This window comes from Neolamprologus brichardi, chromosome 14 (assembly GCF_056152115.1).
Source record: "Neolamprologus brichardi isolate AB-2024 chromosome 14, ASM5615211v1, whole genome shotgun sequence".
In the NCBI taxonomy this organism is placed as follows: Eukaryota; Metazoa; Chordata; class Actinopteri; order Cichliformes; family Cichlidae; genus Neolamprologus; species Neolamprologus brichardi.
Genome location: NC_142117.1, coordinates 21,311,889 through 21,334,421, shown reverse-complemented (window position 1 = coordinate 21,334,421; position 22,533 = coordinate 21,311,889). Strand labels below are relative to the sequence as shown.

General features: G+C 40.3%; 1 protein-coding gene across 1 annotated transcript in view; it reads right to left on the bottom strand.

Moving 5' to 3' along the window:
• The window catches only part of mcamb (melanoma cell adhesion molecule b), a 43,978-nt gene that overhangs the window by 3,952 nt on the left and 17,493 nt on the right, over positions 1-22,533 (bottom strand). Inside the window, exons 2-17 of the mRNA XM_087850964.1 lie at positions 11,050-11,174; positions 10,720-10,945; positions 10,119-10,186; positions 9,928-10,015; positions 9,652-9,831; positions 9,201-9,331; positions 8,959-9,094; positions 8,745-8,860; positions 8,402-8,543; positions 8,184-8,308; positions 6,507-6,645; positions 5,526-5,612; positions 4,763-4,825; positions 3,780-3,848; positions 1,737-1,775; positions 176-211 (exon numbers count right to left, since the gene is read on the bottom strand). Of these exons, the coding sequence (XP_087707090.1) occupies positions 176-211; positions 1,737-1,775; positions 3,780-3,848; positions 4,763-4,825; positions 5,526-5,612; positions 6,507-6,645; positions 8,184-8,308; positions 8,402-8,543; positions 8,745-8,860; positions 8,959-9,094; positions 9,201-9,331; positions 9,652-9,831; positions 9,928-10,015; positions 10,119-10,186; positions 10,720-10,945; positions 11,050-11,174 (1,770 nt within the window). The remainder of the gene's footprint in view (positions 1-175; positions 212-1,736; positions 1,776-3,779; positions 3,849-4,762; positions 4,826-5,525; positions 5,613-6,506; positions 6,646-8,183; positions 8,309-8,401; positions 8,544-8,744; positions 8,861-8,958; positions 9,095-9,200; positions 9,332-9,651; positions 9,832-9,927; positions 10,016-10,118; positions 10,187-10,719; positions 10,946-11,049; positions 11,175-22,533) is intronic.

Genomic DNA, 22,533 nt, shown 5'->3' with positions numbered 1-22,533 from the left:
ATGACAACATGCGCAGGAAGAGGTGAAGATGATGAACAACCCAATGACGCTTTGATGTTTTGTTCATCACCAGGGAGGGTTCTCGTGAAAGCTAGGAGTAGCGAGAAGTGTGCTCACAGAGGAGACGTGGAAGGAAGGCGGTAGAGAATCTGCAACAGCAGAGTGATGTACAAACCTTTCTTGATATTTGGTGATTTGGTGGGCGTTTGAACTGAGAAAAACCAAATGAACACAGGAATCAGTGGGCATATGCACATAAATACTTCATATAATACTCAAACACAGTTTAGATCAGGGACACGTGGCCCACTTTGATCTTAAGTGGGCTGGACCAGTGAAATGCCTCTTTCACATTTAATCTCCGAGATGTCTTATATATGCAGTTTCAACATTCAGATTTTCGATGACAAATGTTTAAAATTGCAGAGAAAGATCTGGCAGTTGATTGCCCAGTGATATGAATGGCAATGGAAGCGGTCTTTATGAATAGGAAAAGCTGTAAAACGTGAAAATACAGTTAAAAGTTCAAAAGCTCCTCCTTCCAAAGTTGTCCATTGGGCCAGATTGGAGTCTTTGCTGTGTCAGCTCTGGCCTGCGGGCTTATGGTTGACACCCCAGGTTTGTGTTGCTGATGTTCAGCAGAGTCCTGAATAAATGTTTAATTTCAGAGGATCTTATCAGTGTTTTGAATCTAAACATCAACTTTGATATGCAAACTGCGGTCAGCAGCAGAAGAGTCATTTTCCAGAGGGGCCCTGTTTAATTTGGGCTTTGGGAGAAATGTGGAGTCAGAGCAGTTTTCCTCTGAGGGGCTGAAAATTTCCTGGCGTGACATATAAACAGAGAGCAGGCACAGAAAAACACAAAACAGGACCCATAATGGGAGTCAGGAGACTCCCTCTGAGTGCATTTAAAGCATCGGCTTTAAATGCACTCAATGATGAGAGTCACAATGATGCATGTACGTGTGTGAACCTTTCTCTTTTTATTTCCACATCATTTGCAAGCATGACTTCATTCTCAATCTTTAAAACTACATTAAAACAAAACGTCTACATTTATAATAACCCAACACGCAGAACAGCAGTCGTGACAATAAATTAATAATTAAGACGCCCTGTAACAACAACAAACCTCACTTTTAATGACCTATCTTGCATACCACAGTGGTAACTAAGGCCTGCAGGTGTTTCTGAGTTTGCCTCATGCCTCCTTGCTCTTATTCTTTCTTTCTGACTTACAGGGAAAAAAACTGCCCCACAAGACTAAATAAAAGAAAGTCTGGAGACTCTGAATTTGCTGGTTATAAGCTTTCAATTCAATCAGTTCCATTCAGTTTTATTTATTTATTGCCAATTCACAACAACGGTCGTCTCAAGGCACTTGATTCTGCAAAGTAAAGAGCCAACAATCAGCAACAGCCACCTGCCGTGACTGGGTGTAGGCTGAACGGGAAGAATAGAGGGGAAAAAAGAATGGGAGAACATAGAGAGGGTAGACAAAAGTTACAGCATGCAGCAGTGGCACATAAATGCATCAGGAGTGAAAAAAGGTGTGTGGAGAAGATCAAGCCCTATCTAAACTTTAACAAAAAGTTTAAACCTAATGTGAAAATGATGGAGGGCGACTGTCTCCTGAATCCAAACTGGGAGCTTTTTGATAAATGAACTACGTATTTCTGTCAACCAAGTTTAATTATGCATTTTGTAGCTGATTTAATTGTACGGTGGTCTTACCTGGGTCATTGACATAGTTAGTTGATGTGTTTTGTGTTACTGAAAGCAGGCAGAGGCACAGAGAGGAGGTTATTTGGGTCACTACACAGGGGCGCACATTTAACATCACAGAGGTTAATAGTGTCAAAAAGTCTGTATAGGTTCTCAGTCATCAAGGACATGCGAGCTATGAGTTCTTAGAAAGAAGGCAAATGGACTTGTGTAGCTTCACATCTCATCCAAGAGGCTTCTTCAGTTCTGAAACAACTGGCGGAGATTTAAACCCCACTGGGAAATGTCTCCTTGGAGGTTGAAATACCTGGAAAAGGATATCAAGACTGTGTGCCAATTTATTTAGAACTGAAGAAGCCTCTTGGATCAGAGGCGAAATGTCTTCCCAAACCTAAAGAAGTCCAATTGCTCTTTTTAAGCACTTAAGACATCAGTGTGAAACAACAACAACAACACAGAGAGGAATATGAAAAATCACAGACAACACATTACAACACTTGGCAAAGCTCAGCATCTTTAGATGAAAGTCAAAACACACAGAGACACGGATGTGAACGGGAGGGACATGAGTAAAAGGGAAAAGTGAGGGGACTTTAATTTATACAGCAACAGTTCTTCAAGGTGGTTTATGTAGAAAGTTAAGGACCCAACAGTACTAGAGAGAAAACCTCAACATCAGAGGATTCCCCATTAGCACTCGGCAACAGTGGGAAGGAAGAACTCCTTTTTAACAGGAAAAGGTGTAAGTGCAGCCAGTAAGTTCAAAGAGAAGAGAAAAAAAGAGAGAGAACAAAACACAAGCTACAGGAGAGAACTGACAAAACTTAATAACATGCATTAGAGACATATTACGGGAGAAATGCTCAGTGCATCATGGGAGGTCTACCAGCAGCCTAAATCTATTGCAACATGAATAAGGGATGTTTCAGGGGTCACCAGATCCAGCCATAACTATAAGCTTTATTAAAAAAATTTTTTGAAGCCTCGTCTTAAAATGAAATAGAGCTTTATAGCAAATTTGATTTCCATGTCAAAAAACAGGCACAGCAGAGTGACTGTGATCTTACCGGTGTCATTGATAAAGGTAATGTTTGTTGATGGTATGGTAGTATTGGTAGTTGATGTGTTGTATATAACTGAAAGCAGGTAGAGAGGAGGCGACTTCTGTTATCACACAGGGGTGCACATTTAACATTACACGGGTTAACAGTGACAACAGGAAACAACACAGAGTGAAATACAATCACAGACAACATGTTGGAGCGTTGTTTTAACTCAGCCACATTGGTACGTATTTAAACATGCCATGTTAAGGTCATGCCAAAGCATCTCCATCTGAATTCAGTCTGGACTTTAAGTAGTCCGATCCTAAAGCTTCACTGTGTGAGTCATTCAGAGGTGGACTTGCTAGTGTGCTCTGGATCATGGTCCTGCTGTATAACCCAGTTGCTCTTAAAAACTGCATGTTGTTCTTACTATTTTTGTCTAACATTAAAATTTGTTTAGTGATTTGAAACATTTGATAAAAATATACTTAAAAATAAATCTAGAAGGACAAAATACAGTTTCAGAGCAGTGTACACAGACATATTCAGTTCAATTTTAACAACAATACTATACAAAAAAAATGCCAGTGATCAGATTCTCTATGAATAAACACTTGGCAACAGTGACATGTGGCAGTACCGGGTTCAGGGAACGGCAGCCGGTGGGAGGGAAAAAAAGAGAAAAAAGGGGAGAACAAAACACAAACTACAAAAAAGAGTTGACAAACATTAATAACATGCAGCAGTGACAGATAAAGACACGGGGAATGAATGAATAAAAGGGGATTGAAGAAAAATTGTTCAGTGCATCATGGGAGGTCTACCAGCAGCCTAAATCTATTGCAGCATGAATAAGGGATGTCTCAGGGGTCACCAGATCCAGCCATAACTATAAGCTTTATTAAAAATAAATGTTTGAAGCCTCGCCTTAAAATGAAATAGAGCTTTGTAGCAGATTTGATTTCCATGTCAAAAAACAGGCACAGCAGAGTGACTGTGATCTTACCGGTGTCATTGATAAAGGTAATGTTTGTTGATGGTATGGTAGTATTGGTAGTTGATGTGTTGTATATAACTGAAAGCAGGTAGAGAGGAGGCGACTTCTGTTATCACACAGGGGTGCACATTTAACATCACACGGGTTAACAGTGACAACAGGAAACAACACAGAGTGAAATACAATCACAGACAACATGTTGGAGCGTTGTTTTAACTCAGCCACATTGGTACGTATTTAAACATGCCATGTTAAGGTCATGCCAAAGCATCTCCATCTGAATTCAGTCTGGACTTTAAGTAGTCCGATCCTAAAGCTTCACTGTGTGAGTCATTCAGAGGTGGACTTGCTGGTGTGCTCTGGATCATGGTCCTGCTGTATAACCCAGTTGCTCTTAAAAACTGCATGTTGTTCTTACTATTTTTGTCTAACATTAAAATTTGTTTAGTGATTTGAAACATTTGATAAAAATATACTTAAAAATAAATCTAGAAGGACAAAATACAGTTTCAGAGCAGTGTACAAAGACATATTCAGTTCAATTTTAACAACAATACTATACAAAAAAAATGCCAGTGATCAGATTCTCCATGAATAAACACTTGGCAACAGTGACATGTGGCAGTACCAGGCTCAGGGAAAGGCAGACGGTGGGAGGGAAAAAAGAGAAAAAAGGGGAGAACAAAATACAAACTACAGAAAAGAGTTGACAAACATTAATAACATGCAGCAGTGACAGATAAAGACACGGGGAATGAATGAATAAAAGGGGATTGAAGAAAAACTGTTCAGTGCATTGTGGAAGCAGCCTAAAATTATTGCAGCATAACTAAGAGATGGTTCAGTGTGACCAGATCCAGCCATAACTATAAGCTTCATCAAAAAGAAATGTTTGAAGCCTCGTCTTAAAATGAAATAGAGCTCTACAGCGGATTTGATTTCCATGTTAAAAAAAACAAAAAACAGGCACAGCAGAGTAATCGTGATCTTACCTGTGTCATCGGTTATAGTATTGGTTGATGTGGTAGTGGTGGTTGTTGGTGTGGTGTGTACAACTAAAAACAGTTAGACGCACAGACAGGAGGTCATGTTTGTTACTACACAGGGGTACACACTAAACAGCACAGGTACAAAATGACAGCAACAACACAGAGTGAAATATTCACAGTCACAACAACAGGTTACGGCACTTGGCAGAACTTAGGCCATTTAGATGAAGAGAAAACCCAACAATAAGAGGATTGCCTATGAGCAAGCATTTGGTGACAGTGGGAAAGAAGAACTCCTTTTTATCAGGAAGACTGCCAGCAGAAACCGGCTCAGGGAGGGGCAGCCAGTGAGTGTAAAGAAAGAGAAAAGAAGGAGAGCATGAAGAGCCAAGAACAGAACACAAAGTATAAGATATAAGACAGACAAAAAGCAATAGCATGCAGTAGTTACATATAAACACACAGGGAATGAAAAGAATGTAGAAATGCTCAGTGCATCATGGGAGTAACATTAGTCTCAGCCGATAGCAGCACAAGTAAGGCATGGTTCATGGTCGCCAGTTCCAGCTATAATTATGAGCTTTTTCAAAAGGAAATGTTTGAAGCCTCGTGGTAAAAACAGAGTGTGCCTGTCTCGCAAATTTGAGCTGGGAGCTTTTTGACAAGTTAAAAATCTCTCTTTCCCAGTCAAATTGAATTTTGCATTTAGCAGCTGGTTTCATTTGCATGATGAAAAACAGACACAGCAGTGTAACTGTGGTCTTACCTGTGTCACTGGATATAGTAGTGGTTGATCGTGTGGTAGTGCTGATTGTTGGCATGGAAGTGATTGTTGTTAATGTGGTGTTTAAAACTAAAAGCAGGTAGAGGCACAGAAAGGACGTCATTTTGTTATTTACACATGGGTGCCCATTAAACGACATGTGGGTTACCAGGGTGAAGAATGTGAAAAACAACAACAAAAAATATAAAGATTGAACAATCACAGACAAGATCGCCTTAATATTAGAGAGAACAACCCAACAATGAGAGGATTCCCTTTGAGCAAACACTTGGCGACAGAGGGAAGGAAGAACTCCCCCGTGGTCAGGATGGAGGGTGAATGGAAAGAGAAGAGAAAAAAATAGAGAGACAAAACTTTGGAAGAGAAATGACTAAAGTTAATGACATGCAGTACTGACATATAAACATATCAGGAGTGGAGGGGAGTGGAGAAGACCTGGTCAGTGGACCTCATGAAGTCCACCAACAGCCTGAGCCTACAGCAGGATAACTGAGGACTTTTCCAGGATCACCTGTTTTATGAACAAGGCTCGAAGCCAAATCTTAAAAGCAGACAAAGTCTGTCTCCTGAACCCGCTGTTTACCAATATTTCATAGATCAAGGCCTTTATGTCTAGCTTAATTAACTGATTTTTGTCATATCGTTTGATAAATACAACTCAACATCATCTGCATAGCAGAGACATGTAGACACAGAAGAACTTCATAAGTAACTTTTCCATGTAAGAAAGATTCCTTGTTTGTATTAATAGCTGGAACAGAAAACTAACAGAAATATATGATTCAAACAAAAGCAGTGGATTTCGTCGAATACAGTGTATTCTAGTGTCCGTAGAAAGATCTTGTGATCAGCCATCTATGATGAGCCATCTGCGCTATGATGAACTCTAAACTCTGTGATGAACCTGACTGAACTACTAACTACAAAGATTGCAGAAAGGAAGCACAGGCTGTAAGAACTCACTGGCTTTGATGTTGAACTCCACCACTTTAGAGCCAAAGTCATTGCTGGCATTGCAGAAAACTTTCACATTGGAGGTGATCTTGAAAGTGACCACACTCTGAGCGCCATCTTCAGTCTCTGTTTGCAATGCATTTAGGTTCTGCAATAAGGACAGTTAAAGACAGAAATAGAAAAGCAGATCCAAGAGCAAACAGGTGAGAAGACAGTTGAGCACAATATTGATATAGACTTCCAAAGACTAAAGGTTTGCATGCCCATCATCATCGTGAAGGTAAATTAGACATTAGCTAGCATTAGCTCTGTCAGTCCAATCAAATTTATTTCTAACTCAGTAAAATCCAACCAGTAGTGGTACAACGGATCACTGTTGATCCGTGATCAGAACCGATCCCACTCCATGGTTTGGTGATCCGAAGATTCGAAAAAGAAAAAAAAATATGTGTATGGTGGGCGTGGTGAGTCTGTCTGCAATAGTCATGGCCAACGCTAGCAGTCCAAGTGGAGGAGCAGAGGAGTTTGCGGCATTTAAGCAGCCCTTTGCTGCCCAATTTGACCGGGCTAAAGCTATTGGGGTGTTTAGCTGCAGACGCGAGGCCCTATTCCATTGTGCAAAACAAGGCGTTTAAACATATGATGAACGTGCTTGAGCCACACTATGATATCCAGTTGCGCGTCCACTTCAGTGACAAGATCGTTCCAAGCATGTTATGAGCAGGAAAAGTCTAAAGTTATGGCTGAACTGTCCCAGACATCTTCTGTTGCCCAACTACAGATGGGTGGACCTCCAGGGCAACGGAAAGTTACGTGACCGTGACCGCTCATTATATCACAGCGGAGTGGTAGATACAAAGACTGTACTGCCCTATATAGCACCTAATTTGTTTTTTATATAATTGCGTGGAATGAGTATTGAGTTGAATGTTTTTTAATGGGCAAAAAATTTATTTTTTCTTGTCTTGTTTCGTTTTTTGCTGATCCGAAAATTGATCCAATCCGTGACTTAAAACCGTGATCCGATCCAAACCGTGAGTTTATTGATCCATTGCACCACTACCAACCAGTGCTGCTTAAATCAGTGAGAATCTGATGTGATGTCAGCTAAATGATAATGTTAGCATGCTAATGCTAATTAACCATTTTTACCATTTTGCTCTCGAAAGTTAGCATGCTTTAGTGCTTTTAGCACTAAACAACTGCATAACTGAGGCTGATGGACATATCTAACACCCACTTTTAATCATAAAACAAATCACTGCACAAAATATCTCGAGGCACAAAATGTCCGGTAGTTGTTGAAACATTTTGTTCAATTTTCCTGCATCTGTATTGCTAATCTGTTCAGGACTTGCTGATTTGTGGTTACTAAGACTATTAAAACTGTACAAAAGTGAAGACCATACTAATGTGAAATCTCACCCACAGTCCACCAGCCAGCTCTTTTTTAATCGTGTGCCATAAACGGCAAAATACCACAACAGTATTGGAAAGAAAATGCATTTAAGTTAAGTTTAAAATTCAAGTTAAAAATTGTGTTCCACTATTTGCCCCACTGGACGCATTTATCAAAACGGAGGTCTGGAGAACTTTGGATCAACCTGTTGAAGTCACAACTGGAATAAGCAGATCTCTGTTGTGGCTGTGACTAAGCCGAGAATGAGAAGCTTCCCTCTGCTGTACCTTCCCATCAGAAGTTGTCCACATAATTGTGGGAACAGGAAACCCTCTGGCACTGCAGGTCAGATTAACAGTTGTCTCATAAGTCTCCACTTCTTGGACATCTGGCCCCAAAATCTGTGGCGAACCTGCAGAAAGAGTAGCAAGAAATACAACCTTATGCAATAACTATGCAGTCACAAACTTTGAACATGGTCTCATTTAAAGAAAATACAACTCACCCTTAACATTGACTTGAAGTATGCCACTGGTTTTCATCCCCTCCATCTCAGGAACGGTCACAACACACTTATACATCCCTGCTGTTTCTAACGTTGCGCTCTTCACACTCAAAGTGTTGCCTTTTGACACCAACTTTTCATTCTAGACAAAGGTGAACAAAAAAAGCTTGTTTGACTCAACACGTTTAAATGAGCATCTAAGTACTGGGTGAAATAGGTGTTAGAGGCCTCTAGTCAACCTAACTGACTCTGCCACAGTGTGAAATGGTTGTTTTCTAAGTGCATCTTACTTGTTACTGTTAGACAAGCAGTTGTATTGTATATATGTATGTATCTATGTAACCTTAAACCAGGTTGTGGATGTCTGGAGAGAAGACAGGGCATTGCAGCTGGCCTTCAGCTCCTCTCCTTCCATCACCGCAATGCTGTCTTTAGGCGTTATAACAGCAGATTCAAGGTCTGCACACACAGACAGAGAAACAAGGCATAAAAGTCAAACAGAGAACCTACTGGTAAAATCTATTTGATGAAAAGCTCATCCAGAGTAAAATACTTACAATTAACCGACACCTTAGTACTCCCTGAGATCTCCTCAAAGTTATCCGTTTCCGTAAAGGTGCACTCATAAACTCCACCGTCTAAACGCATCACATTAGTCCGCACCATTGTCTTGTTGTCCACAGAGTATTCACTCTGCAAAGTTCAAGATTAACTTTAATGTCCTCAAAGTGCTCAGGAAAACATCGAATTACAACCATTTCCACATGAATGAGGAGTATGGAAGTGCTGATTTTCTTACATTTTGGTGCTTAATTGTGGTGATTGAGGATGGATAGTTGCCATTGTTATCGCAGCGAAGCTCAAGTGTGTCCCCTTCCTTGATTTTGCCCTTTGGTGACTCCACCCAAATATTTACTTCAGTGGGGAGATCTAAAACACAGAGAGATGAATTCAAGATTAAACTGCAAACCTGAACTATCCTTAAAAATAGGAAACTCTGAGGCCTGTCAAATCAAATTAAGGAAAATGTTATTAGTATAATATCCTATAATACTTGAACAATAGTGTTATTTTAACCTAGTGAACTTCATGAGAAACTATAGCATCCATTTCCACTTCAAAAAATCAAAACAGATCCATTAAGAAACTTCTTCTAGTTTGTTTCTAGTTTTTCTAGTTAGGTGTGCAAGAACATTGCATGAACTGGAAACCAAATCCAAGCCAGTTTGGTTTCAATTGGGGAAACTCACAGTATACAGAGATGTTAATGCGCTGACTCTCGGTCATCTTGGTCGCTCCAGGGACAAAGTAGATGACTTCGCAGTAGAACTCTGCATCTTTGTCCTCTTTCTTAACTTTCATTGTCAGCTCACTCTGGACTGAGTAAAGACCACTCCATTCAGTAGTGGTGCTGGAGGTTACATCCACCTCTGAAAGAAATGAAAATACTGTAAACATAAAAGAACAGGACAGACACAAACTGAAACAGCTAAGGCATTCCAGTTTTAAATATCAATCTGCCTTACCATGTGGAGTATTGCGAAGCGGCATGTTGTTTCTGTACCAAGTGATATTTGGCTTTGGGTATCCGTTTTTGACCTTGCAAGACCCAATCTGGTGGGAGAGGGGGTAGGTAAGGAAATTCAAATGATAAAATTGCATCCTTGCATTTTGTAATTTTAGTCTTTGATGTTTGTGATCGCCAAAACCTTTTCACCTTGGATTGATCTTCATTTACTGATATCCCTGTTTCCACGGCCTCAATTGTAGGAAAGGTTGGTGATTCTGCACAAGACGTAAGAAGAGATAAGAACTAGAAAAGGAAGCATTTAGAAAGAAACAATCATAGATTCTGATAGCTAAAAATGTCAGAAATATTGTAACACTATAGGTATGTTAATACAGTGAGTTCCATAATTTGTTGGACAAAGACACAATCTCTGCCTCCGGACACAGTGGACTTTAAATCGAAAAATCCAAATGCGATTTGAAAGCAGTTTTTAATTTAAGAGGTTTTGCAAAGTAATTGGACCTAAATTGGACAAAAAAAGGTAATTGGCCAGGAAAACTGGTAAGCAGTTTCATGAACAAGTGAGGTCTGTTCCATCTTCTTTTGTTTTTCTTCCAAAGCAAATGAAGCAGATACAATATCTGAAGTTGATCCGTTAACTTGTAGCAGCAGCAGTAAGAAATATATGGAAAATATGGAGCAGCATACATTAAGAGAGGATACTGATGACTTGCTTAATGAAAACAACCGTTTCAGTGCGAGACAGCAGACAGCATAGAAAAAGCAATAAAAGCTTTCAGAGTCTTACTAAACACTTGGAGCTGGGTTCGTCCCTCTGCTTCCTCAGGTGGGAGAGTTTTGATGACACAGATAAACTCCAAGTTGTCCTTCACTCCCACATCTCTGATAACCAGCACAGCAGCGGTTCCATTGATGTTCAAGCTGATCCGATGCGTGAACAGTGTGTTTTGTTCTGCAGCCTCATGCATTGGTTCCTTGTTGTAGATTCTCTGTCTCTTCTTATTAGGTAGCACCTAAAGGTCAGAGTTTACAGAATCAAACATCAATCAAACAGAGAAACGTGACACCCATCACACATCTGTGTGTTTCTGTGCACGCTAAGCTTCACCAAACTCACATAGAACCACTGTATGGTGGTGCCGCCCAGGCCCTCGTCAGTTGTAAACATGCAGGTGATCTGAGCCGTCTCTCCAGCCATTACCTCCACTTTGTCCTCCATGTTCACCTCCACTATGGCCCATGCTGAAAAAATACAATAAATTACCCACCAACATATATATATTTTTAAAAGAACTGGCCAGATTATTAAGCAATTCGGTGCTGCACGTACCGTACCGTATCTACTTAGCTTTAAACTGATCTCTTTTCTCATTTAAAAGAGGACCGTTACACTCTGACTCACTGACATGACTTCCATGGCATTATTGTCACAGCTCTGTAGCTGTTGTGTAGCCAGCTGCTGTATGACAGTTAGTGGCACAGTCAGCCTTTATGCAAATGTAGTTTAAAATGATATACTGATTCAGCAAACCAGTATAATGCTGCAACAGGGAACCATCAAGCTTCATACCAGGACACACTTTATTCTCTCTGTCTAGCCAGTTAATATGAGTCCTTCCTTTAGTATCCAGCCTACCCCTCTCCCTGCTGTACGCCTAGCCTACCAGTACTCCCACTACTCTCATGTACTTTCTTCACTACTGCCTGCCTACTTTAAATTTTCTCTACTAACATTCACTCTACCACCAAGTCTCCTTGTCCTCTTTCCTCTCTCCAATGATACGCCAAACAACTTCTTGGCAGAAAAGCATGTGTTGGAGAAGTTGTTTTTAAATCACATCAAACTTTTTTTCTGGCCCTGAATTTCTTGCATCCATACCAAGATATATGAAATTCAGCAATAACATCCTTATATCAACAAGAACAACGAACGCTTAACCACTAATGGAAATGGACAAGATGGAGATACAACAAACCCCAAACAGGCAAAGAATCAAAAATAAATTACAGGGAAGAAAGTTGTTGCGAGTCAAAAGGAAGAGGGAGATGCTATGACAGGAATGAGAAGCCCACCCATGTCCACATTAATGTGCTGCATTCCAACATGTCACCCTCTCACAGGAAGAAAGGCCCAATTTACAGGCAACATAGTAGCCCCACTGTTCCTTTATGATCTGCCTCTGAAGACCGAGTGGTTTTTTCCCCCTTCCAGGATCTCCTGATGTGAGGCATCCTTTAAATCTAAAGGAGGGACCCCCAATTACACTTTACATCCCAGTGTCTCACTGGATGCTTGACATGCCAATGAGAGATATAGCCTAGAGGTCATGAGGCTGCCAGGTTTGATTTAATCTTTCCTGAGTGTCTGTGTATTGTGAGCGATGGCAGGAAACATCTTAGTTTATGTCAATCGAAGCTTAAGAGAGTGTAAATATGATTCGTAAGTGTCCTGCAATAAGCAGTTTGAGCTTCAGGAACCACTTACAGTTTTTAACCAGATTCATGGAGAGTACATATTTAAAAAGACTAAAATTACATGTGAGCTAAAAATGATACTGTGTGTTATTTATAACAGTTTATCAATCTAGCTATGAGTGCATAGCTTAGCATGTAGCACTGGTAACTTCTGATCAAACACAAACCTGGAAAAGTCCACTGGCATAAAGCAGCTGATTTTACAAATGAAGATAAAAAGATACTAAAATAAACATATGAAGTGGTCAAGCTCATAATACAGGATGAAAGCAACAAAACAGCCACACACAAAGCGGCAATGTAAGTTTGTGTGTGTATGTGTGTGTGTGTCTGTGTGAGGAAAACTATGGTCTGAGATCAAAAAAAGAAAGAAAAAAAATCTGCATAATAAATTGCTATAATTACCTAATTATTATATTTCTAGATATATATTAAGAAAAATGAAACTGTTTTAAAACCATTTGCATTAAGGGATACAGTTGCTTGTAATAATCTATTTTTATAACTGATGCTTATGGTGGAAAGACTTCAGCCACTTTAGTCTCTGCACACCAGTTACTGAGGTATCAAACAGGATTGGTGAAGCTATTTTCAGGCGCACTGATTGGTCATTAAACGGTGATTTCATTCATGTTGGTCTCTAATCTCAAATACAACCTTCTATGGAGCCAGTTAAGTCTGCAGAATAAGTTACCATGGTGATGTATCACCTTTGTAATAGTGAGAACACAGAGTTAAACCTGAAGTTACCCGGATAAGCCCACATCCTGCTTCTTAGGTGGACTTATCCTTGTTCCATAACCGTAACCTGGACACAGTTCAGCTGTCATCACACAGCTGTCTACTGTTACTTCCATTTATACATAACACACAGAGCTTTAAGGCTTTGTTATTTATTGTTAAAGTCACAGTTAAGTCGATCACTGATGAAGCTATGGATTTTATTGGCAGTTGTGATAAATTAGAGAGAAATGACACTTCCTTTCCGCTCTGTCATCGCTTCACCCTGCTAGCATTACAAAAATCTATGTGCTGTGATCCAAATGATCAAAGAAAATGATGTAAGCGTTGACACTAAAAGGATATTAAAGGTTTTAGCTTTTAGCTTTATACATTACTGGAAATTTCAGTGCGTTTTTTTCCCCAAACATTTTAAGTAAAATATTGGTGGACACATGTGGCTGTGCACTCTTTGTATTAATGACAAATCTGAGCATAACTTGCTGAGACAACTAGAGCTACTACTGCAGCACATACACCTACGATGAGTGTGGAGCGCAGCACAGGGAAAACTTGGTAAAGCAGTTTTTGTTCCTTCCAAAAGAAAAACTCCAAATATGTATTTTTAGAAAGGACATTATCCTGCGTCCAACATCAAAAGACACTCCATCCAGGAAAAAGTGTCAGATGTGTGGTCTGGCAGTTAAAGTGAATTATAACAACACCAGGACTGTCCACTGATGAGCTCATCACCGACACACATCCCTGCTCCAGTCCTGTTGTTTTATCTAATCATCATTTCATTGGATAACGCACGTTTACAGTAACAGCTCCCCCCGAGCTAAACCCCTCACTACTGCAACAACAACAAACATACTTTCCTTCTCTTCCTCACCTCCTGTCTCTCAACCCCCGCCCATTTTCTCCCGCTCTGCTGCGTGTTACTGTTTACTAATGGAGCTGGACGAATGCTTTCCTGTTAAAGAAATCCAATTAGTTTCTCCAACACAGACATTTCCTGGCCATTAGCGACGGAAGGACAACGCTGACTCACTCGCAGCACCCCATCCCCGACCTGAGGACTCACCTACAGTAACAACTGGGTTTGAGATTGCTGCTGTGCAGTTGAAGCTTTATGTTTTGAAAACTCTTTCCCCATCACGTCTGACAGCTGGAGTGTTTGCTCATGGGAATCTCAATCACATCTCATTAGTAACTTGACCCGTATTCATCTCCACAGTGCATCCATCAGAGAAGCTGCCCGCAATGCATTGGATCGATGCTCTCCTCGTGATGAGAGAACGGATATTAGTCAGTGTGCAGCGGATATCAGTCTTAAATAAACGTGACAGAGAAAAAGCTGTGCAGCAGAAAGCTGGACCTCTCCACGGTTTCCACTTTGCAAATGATATTCTTTCCACTAACAAGTGTTGCGACAATGATTTCACATACTGATGTTGGTATTATTATATCTAAAATAATTCAATTTCCTTACCAATGTGTTTTCATGTTTTTCACAAATCTTGATGTAGGAAAAGGTCAGAAACTTTACCTGACTTGTTTCATTCAAGTATCCACTCCGTTTTCCATCATGCAATAGGACCGTCAGTCAACTCTGGATATATTACGTGTTTATTCTCTCTTATGCATCAGACCAAGCCATTGAGGAGGCCTCTAAAAATCAGTATGCAGCATGACAGCAATCCCAGAAATAAAGGGACATCCTCAGCAGCAACAAGAACAGGGAGTCCTGCAAAAGCTGACAGAGAGCTGTTCAACTGCTCATTAAAAAACTCTAATCAGCTAATCACATGGAAGTAACTCAATGCATTTAGGCAAGATGGTCAAGATGACCTGCTAAAGTTGGCTGAACATGGCGTGGTTGTTGGTGCCAGATCGGCTGGTCTTAGTGTTTCTCAAACTGCTCATCTATTGGTAGTTCATGAAACACAACTATCTTTGGGCTTTAGTCTGAAAAAGGGTTTCAGACTTTCTGGGTGAAAATGTCATTTTGATATCAGAAAACAGAGGAGAATAGCCAGATAGGAAGGCAGTAACAGTAACTAAAAAAAAACAACAACGCTTTTTACAACCAAGGTATGCAGAAGAGCGCCTCTTAAGGTGCAACATGCTGAACCTTGAAGCCACAGCAGCAGAAGACCATATAGCGTGCCACTCCTCTCAGCTAAGAACAGGAAACTGACCTCAACAAAACTGGCCAGCAGAAGATTTGAAAAATGTTGCCTGGTCTGAAAAGTCTCTTTTGGATGTTAGGGTCATAATTTGACATAAAAGACATGAAATCCTTCCATCCTTCCTCATATCAATGGTTCAGGCTGCCAGCAGTGATGTAATGGTGTGAAGGATATTTTCTTGGCAAACATTGGGCCCCTTTGTACAAAGTGACCATCTTTTAAGTGTGACAGCCTATGATCACAGTGTTTCCATCTTCTGATGGCTGCTTGGAGTATAATATTCATATATAACCATGTCACAAAGCTCAAACCATCTCAAACTGTTTTTCTGAACATGACAATAAGTTCACTGTACTCAAATGGCCTCCACAGACACCAATTCTCAATCCAACAGAGCATTTTTGGGATGTAACGGAATATTTTGGCATCATGGATGTGAAGCAACTGTGTGACGCTATCATGTCAATATGGGTCAGAATCACTGAGGGATGTTTCCAGCTCTGTGTTGAATCTATGGGGTCTCTGCATCCATCCGGGGTGGCTGTAGCCCATCAGGTAGAGCAGGTTATTGGTTGCTCCAGTCTGCATGCCAAAGTATCCCTGGGTAAGATACTAGCAACACGTTGCTCTGCAGTGCATCCATTGGAGTGGGAATGTTAGATAGAAAGCACTTAAGCAGGTGTGAATGTGGCATGTTGCATAAGGTTCTTTGAGTGCTCAGGTAGAGTAGGAAAGTGCTGCACCAGAACCATGTTTCTCTGTCTTTCTCAGCAATCTTTCATCTCACCTGATCTACTCCAATCTCAGCATGTATAATAATGGGAGATTGGAGCAGTTTAAAGTCGAGTGTGAAGCCGCTGAACAGGAGGAACCCAAAGACGAGATCCCTAGATCTATTTCACTAGATCAGAATCAAAACTTAAAAAAGAAAAAAAAGCCTGAATGACTGAAATCTACTTTTGAAAATGCCATCATATCAGTGATTGCACTAGTTGTCACAGACAATGAAAACTAATTTGTTTTTGGAGTGAAAAAATTTGGACTTCAAATTCAACAATAAATCAAAGCTCAAAGCTTTTTCTTCTTTGCAGAAAGAGGAAAACTGGATTCTGGATCTTACACATCTGCATATGAGAGCTCCATATGTGTGTCAGCACTGATAATCAAGCCTCAAAGAGCTCCCATCTCTCTTCAGCTCTTACAAAGACGCTCCAGTCAAAGCTGCAGGTGATTCCCTCTATAGAGATAGCTGTCTCAGTTTAGCTGTCCCTGCAAAGCACAGTCCATCCCAAAAGAGGGTGCACAGTATTCAAACACAAAATTAGACCCACTTAAAGATAAGAGGCTCACACGGCAGAGGCGCGCAGGATAAGAGACAATAAGCTCAAGAGGAAGTCATGTCAAAGACTCGCAGGAGTCTTTGATTTCATTGTTAAGAAAACAATTGGTTGCTATCTGTTACTGTTTGATTAAAAATGCTTCCTGCTGAGCTCTTAGCATCTGTGGATGCTCACCCACACCTACAAAATCTCTTTTCTTTCATGCCTCTGACTATGATAACAAGTGCAGGCAATTTTGAATACATACAAAAGTCTAGTTGCTGCTAATCAGCAAGCAAAGTGAAGCCAGGGTGCATTTATTTTAACACTGCAGGCCTCCATCTGACAGGTACAGAGCACAGAAGAAATGGTCCATGTGGTCGTTCAAAGCCTGGAATCTGTTTTACGTTTAGCACCGCGATGGATCATTGACAGGCTTGAGTCTGCCGCCTGTTTCCTCTGGCAACGAGCCCAGACCGCAGATGATCGCCAGAGGAGAGGGCAGGACGCACACCTTCAGCACATTCACTGGCGTTCTACTTAACTGTCCTGTGCTCTTTTTAAAATGGTGGTCTAGGCGAGGAACAGCGCCCCACAAGGATGGCTGGAAAATCCATCGTTCACTCGTTTTTCATCCAAGCTGACACCGAGCCAAAGACAACAAATACCTCACCACACCTACAGACAATTTAAAAAATCAACAGTTACCCAAGAGGAGAAAGCTGAAGCACACGCATGCAATCCCACAGACAGTGCACCATCACGGTGCCCCACAGGAAACCCTCCACCCCCATTTCTCATTTTCTTAGTTAACGTCTCTTTTTATTTTCCTCTGTACATAACACAGATACAGATGATTATCATTAAAAGTGCACAATTAACTTTAGCTAAAACAACAGCTCTGTGAAAAACACAAAACAAAACATTTCTGCATTACATCCTTATGATCCGTTTCAGGGAGATTTCATCTTACACCGCACAGGAGGGAAATTCTACTTCTTTGTTTTCCAGTTAGATTTTTGACAGGAAATAAAATGCAGGACCGTGACTCCAACAAACAGCCTGAAAACACCCACCCACCCCACCCATGTGAATACGTTTAGCCAACATAATCTACCAGGCTTTCCTTCCTTAACCTGTGTTGTCAGTGCCTAAGCAAATATTCTAGGGAAACTAAAGCCTGGCATGTTCATTTTCAAAACCCTCCAACTTGACAGATTCATTTATTACCGATATTTCCTGACTGTCTTCATAAAAACTGTGTTTTCTCTGTTTTAAATAAGAGCAAGAGCAGATTTCAGGTGAAATAGGGGCGCTATCTGTCAAAATATCCCAAATATGGAGGAACAAGCTGATGTTAAGTCTGCTCCCAGAAGGGGCCAGAAGCACTTTCTCAGATTTGACAGAAAGAAAAAGATCAGATCAAAGCAAGCAGCAGCTAAGGAGACGATTACTAAGGTTGATGGAAAACAGACATAGGAAACCTGGCGGCATTTTTTTTTTTGTCTGTAAGATGTGCGCTCACAGACGCACACACACGTCACTAAGCTGTAACTACTGACCTGAACTTAAGCCTCGGCTCATGAAATAAGCACATCGTTATGTTACTGCAAACATCTGAGAACAGCTAGCACATGACACACTTCATTCTCTGCTACGTCTCATTCGCTGCTCCCCAAACGCTTAATTCAGTGAATCTGCAGCGGTCAGCAGGCAGACACGGCCCTGAATTCATTTATCTAAAGGAGAGAAAGTGCAGTTCTGTTTGCATTACAGTGTCCTTGTATAATCAGCTTCCTCTGTCCCAGGGTTACATTTTAAGGTGCTGCATTAATATTTACATAGCAAGGATTCCCCCGATTCATGTTTATGCCCAAAAGAAAAGTCTGAGAATCCGCTGGATCAAAACATGAATGGACGACCATCGAATGTTATACTCCAGAGAAGAAGAAGTAACATGGAGGCAGCAGAGCTTATCTCTCTGTACTGCGAGCTGGTCAGTCCTATTTTTAATAGCCATAATCTGTGCGCTATCCTGTCTGGTGACAGCACTGCTGAGAGGCATAAAGGCAGAATAAACAGGACAGCACACGAGAGCTTAATTATCTTAAAAATAACAAGGACCGTATTGAATCTAATTATAATTAATATGCTAAATTTAATGCCCCGGACTCTGTCGTGAAGAACAGGATGCATGCCTCCCGTGTATGTGAACCAAATAATTTCCCATATGCGTGCTGGTGAAACGAGGTGACAGCTCGGTGACATGTTTCCAGCCCTCCTACATCTAAGAATAACAATGGCCTATCAAGCTTGTTTGCTTATATGATACAGCAGATCATATACTTCACTGACACCAGAAATAGGCTGAGAGAGTGAGAGGGAGCATGGGAAGGACGGTGCCTCAGCCAGGCTGCTTTTTGTACAGATGTAAATAAGTCTGAGAAAAGTGAATAGACCATAGATGAGATAGATCAGATAGAGAGGAGGGAAGAAAGAGGGAAAGAGAGGAATCAAGGTGGCTGTACAGGTTGTATTTAGGTCTCTGAGAGTTGCTGTGGCCTCTGACATTTATCACGCAGTAATCCCTCAGCGGCACACTTACTGTATCTAACACGGAGGAAATGCGATCAGGCTAAAGATAAAGGAGAGAGCCATTCAAAGTGCCAGAACTTTTATTTGCTCCTGACAAGCTTCAGGGTGCAGTTTCCCAGTCGGGTCATGAAACGGCTTCAAAACCACTCAGCAGCCAGGCATTTGTAATGACAGCTATTCAAAGCAGCTGCATTATCACAGAGAGGCAGCTATGGCTTTGCAAATGTTGGAACTGTAGTCTCTGTAATTTTTTCATCAGCCTACTTAATGTTTTTACCTTCCAAACAAGCTGTCTCCCCTTCATGCTGCAGTCGGGCTTTTAATAAAAAAATTTTCCCCCACAGTATGAAAGAACAAAAGATCTTCAGGTGAAGATATCGCACATAAAGAGAAAAACCCTTAGACGATACCGTGAATTAAAGTTAAATCACTAAACATTAAATCTTTGCATATTTAACAACGTATTAAGATCTCAATATGGTTTATAAAATACATTTACTGGTCAAACAGACTGTATAAAGGGCAGCTAAAGCTAAAAAGTAATAGTTGTTGAAGCAATAGGAGTTCACTCACTCCTGATGAACGGTGTGTTTTTGAGGTGACCTGAGGGTGAACATAAAATACTGCAAAATATTTAATTAAGCTACCGCATTGGTTTTTTACTTCCTTATTCATTTCTAAGTGCTGACATTATTTGGTTTTGGCAGTCATGGGGTACAGTCTAAATCTGATCTTTTTTGATCCCTCGTGATTGACTAACACGTTTGTCCTATAGCAGCTACTGTAGCTGGGATTATGCCATTGAAACCTGAGGGATATGAAAACAGAATCTGCAATCTAATTGCAGCTTTAAATGAGAAGATCATAATCTGCATTTTTGGTTCATCTCAACATCAAGAAAAGATTTTCTGCTAACTAAAAAAAACTTCCCACAAATGTTTTTTTTTTTTTTTTTTTTTAATCTTTGTATAAATTAGTTTAGCTTGTAATTATTTGTATTATTATTAAACATTGATAAAGTAACTGTTGAAGTGGAAAAGTAAATTGCCGGATGTAGTTGACATGTTGGCTAGCTAAAAGGTCACAGCTGGGCTAATATAAACACAAGAGGAACACTGATTATCTTTTTATTTATCAAATAAACAAAGAAATGAATACGTTTTAGCTCAGTGGCTGAGCATGTACCCACATGCCGCAAAACCAAATGTAGCAGCCTGGGTTTGATTCTGACCCGAGGCCACGTGCTCTCTTTCTCCTCGCTTTCGTGTCTCCTCTTCACTAAAAACATCGATTAAAGGCAAGAAAAGCCCCCAAAAATGATTTGGGAAAGAAGATGGAGGATGGATGGATTACACTGATTACATTGACTGGATCAGTAGACTTTAGTTATATTTCTACTAATAAGAAATGAATGTTGCATTAGCGTGACCTTGTACCTTTGTCTAAGATCAAGGAGGCAACAAAATAATTTCTGGTGTTGCCTTTAGTTGCAATGGCAGATATGACTATAAATAAAAAAATAAAAGCTAAAAATAAAATTGCTTCCTCGAGTTTCCTTAATTGTTTATGGATACCATCCCCTTCCTCTGCATCTTTCTCTTTCCCTCTTCGAACATAACTATAAGCTACGCAACTAAAGTATCTCACGTGCAGCTGGAGATTAAACTGCACCTGCTCATGTCACAGGACTCACGGTTGAATTAGTGAAGCTAAATAATATCTTCTTATCTTGTTAGAAAGAGTTTTAAAATGGATAAAAGTTCTTATCGGTATCTATTTACACTATTAATAGTGCACTATTTCATTTCAAGATTATGTTACGTGAAAAATAAAGTATTGATGCGTCTATAACTGAGATTCTTCTCTGTTTTTTTAGGCTAATAACAGGGCTCAGTGAACAGGAATACATCCACATTTATTCTTTATCTCTAAATAAATAAATGACATTGACTTTCTCTGTAGACTTATTCGACAGATTGACAAATCCACTGTAGAACAACTGAGTTTGGTCAACTCGTCTCAGTGAAATGGTGCAAAAGAATGTAACTCTTGCAAACACACAGTGAAGTCCTTGTCACATGAAGCATTTTAATGCACACATGTCACGCAAGACCAAGACCCTCACACACACGCGCACACACACGCGCACACACACGCGCACACACACGCGCGCGCGCGCACACACACACACACACACACACACACACACACACACACACACCTCTGGCACAGCAGACACATTTCTCCATAATGCCATGAGTAATCCACTCAAATAAAAGAAAGATTGACTTTTCTCCAGCATGGATTAATAAATATACATGATGTGTCACCACTGGATTTTGTTACGCATTTCTCATATCTTGCAAACAATTGTGCATGCTGTATTCGTGCAGATAATCGTTCATATTTTTATTATCCACATTGTTCACGAAGCCAATTGTAAAGGATCTCTCCATTAGTGCGTCAATACCAGAAGCCTCTTAGACCTGGGTGATTGTTCTGGTTTCCCTTCATGAATATGCATGCTCCTTTTTACCCTGTTGGCTTGCATTAGCTGTTACAAGTTAGTGAGGCTTTAGGTAATTAATCAGGACTCCCATGCAGAGGAGACACTGATGCAACTTTTGGCCAGGCGGATGGCTCCATGTTGGCTGCACACAGCAGCTCTCATGAAGCTGTGAGTACCTGCCGACAGCAGCAAACAGAAGCAGCATCTACAAACTGGACTCAGTGTGAACATATAAAGAGAGATTCAACCAGATGAAGCTCGTCAGTATCAAACTAAGCACACATTTCAGATCATTAGTGCTGAATAGCCAGCTAATCACGCGGGATGAACGCACGTAGAAGGAACTTGCTAGATCTGAAACACAGCTGAAAGATTTATTTGCACAGGTGCAAACAAGAGTCTTTTCTCTTGCCTTTGAAGTCATTAGATTGAAAATTATCCAGGAAGATAACAGCTTGTGTGTGTTAGAAGAAAATGAGTACCAGTCTGATTTCTTTCTTTTTTTTCTTTTTTTCTTTTTTTAAATTGAGTTAAAAATATCCAAGTTGTTATAAATGTTTTGGTGTAATGACGACGGCAGAATGGTTTTATAAGCTGCTTTTGTTTCTGGAACTTGGAAAAAACATCTGGGCGTATTATTTTATGCATGAGATAATATTCAATAAATCAATTAACCAAAATCAACCATTAACAGATGAGTTGAATCAGCTGATGGCAAGTTATCTGGTTAGTTGTTGATTTTGCTGTTTAACAAAATGTTGAGCGCTGATTCAATCTTTAGGGCACCG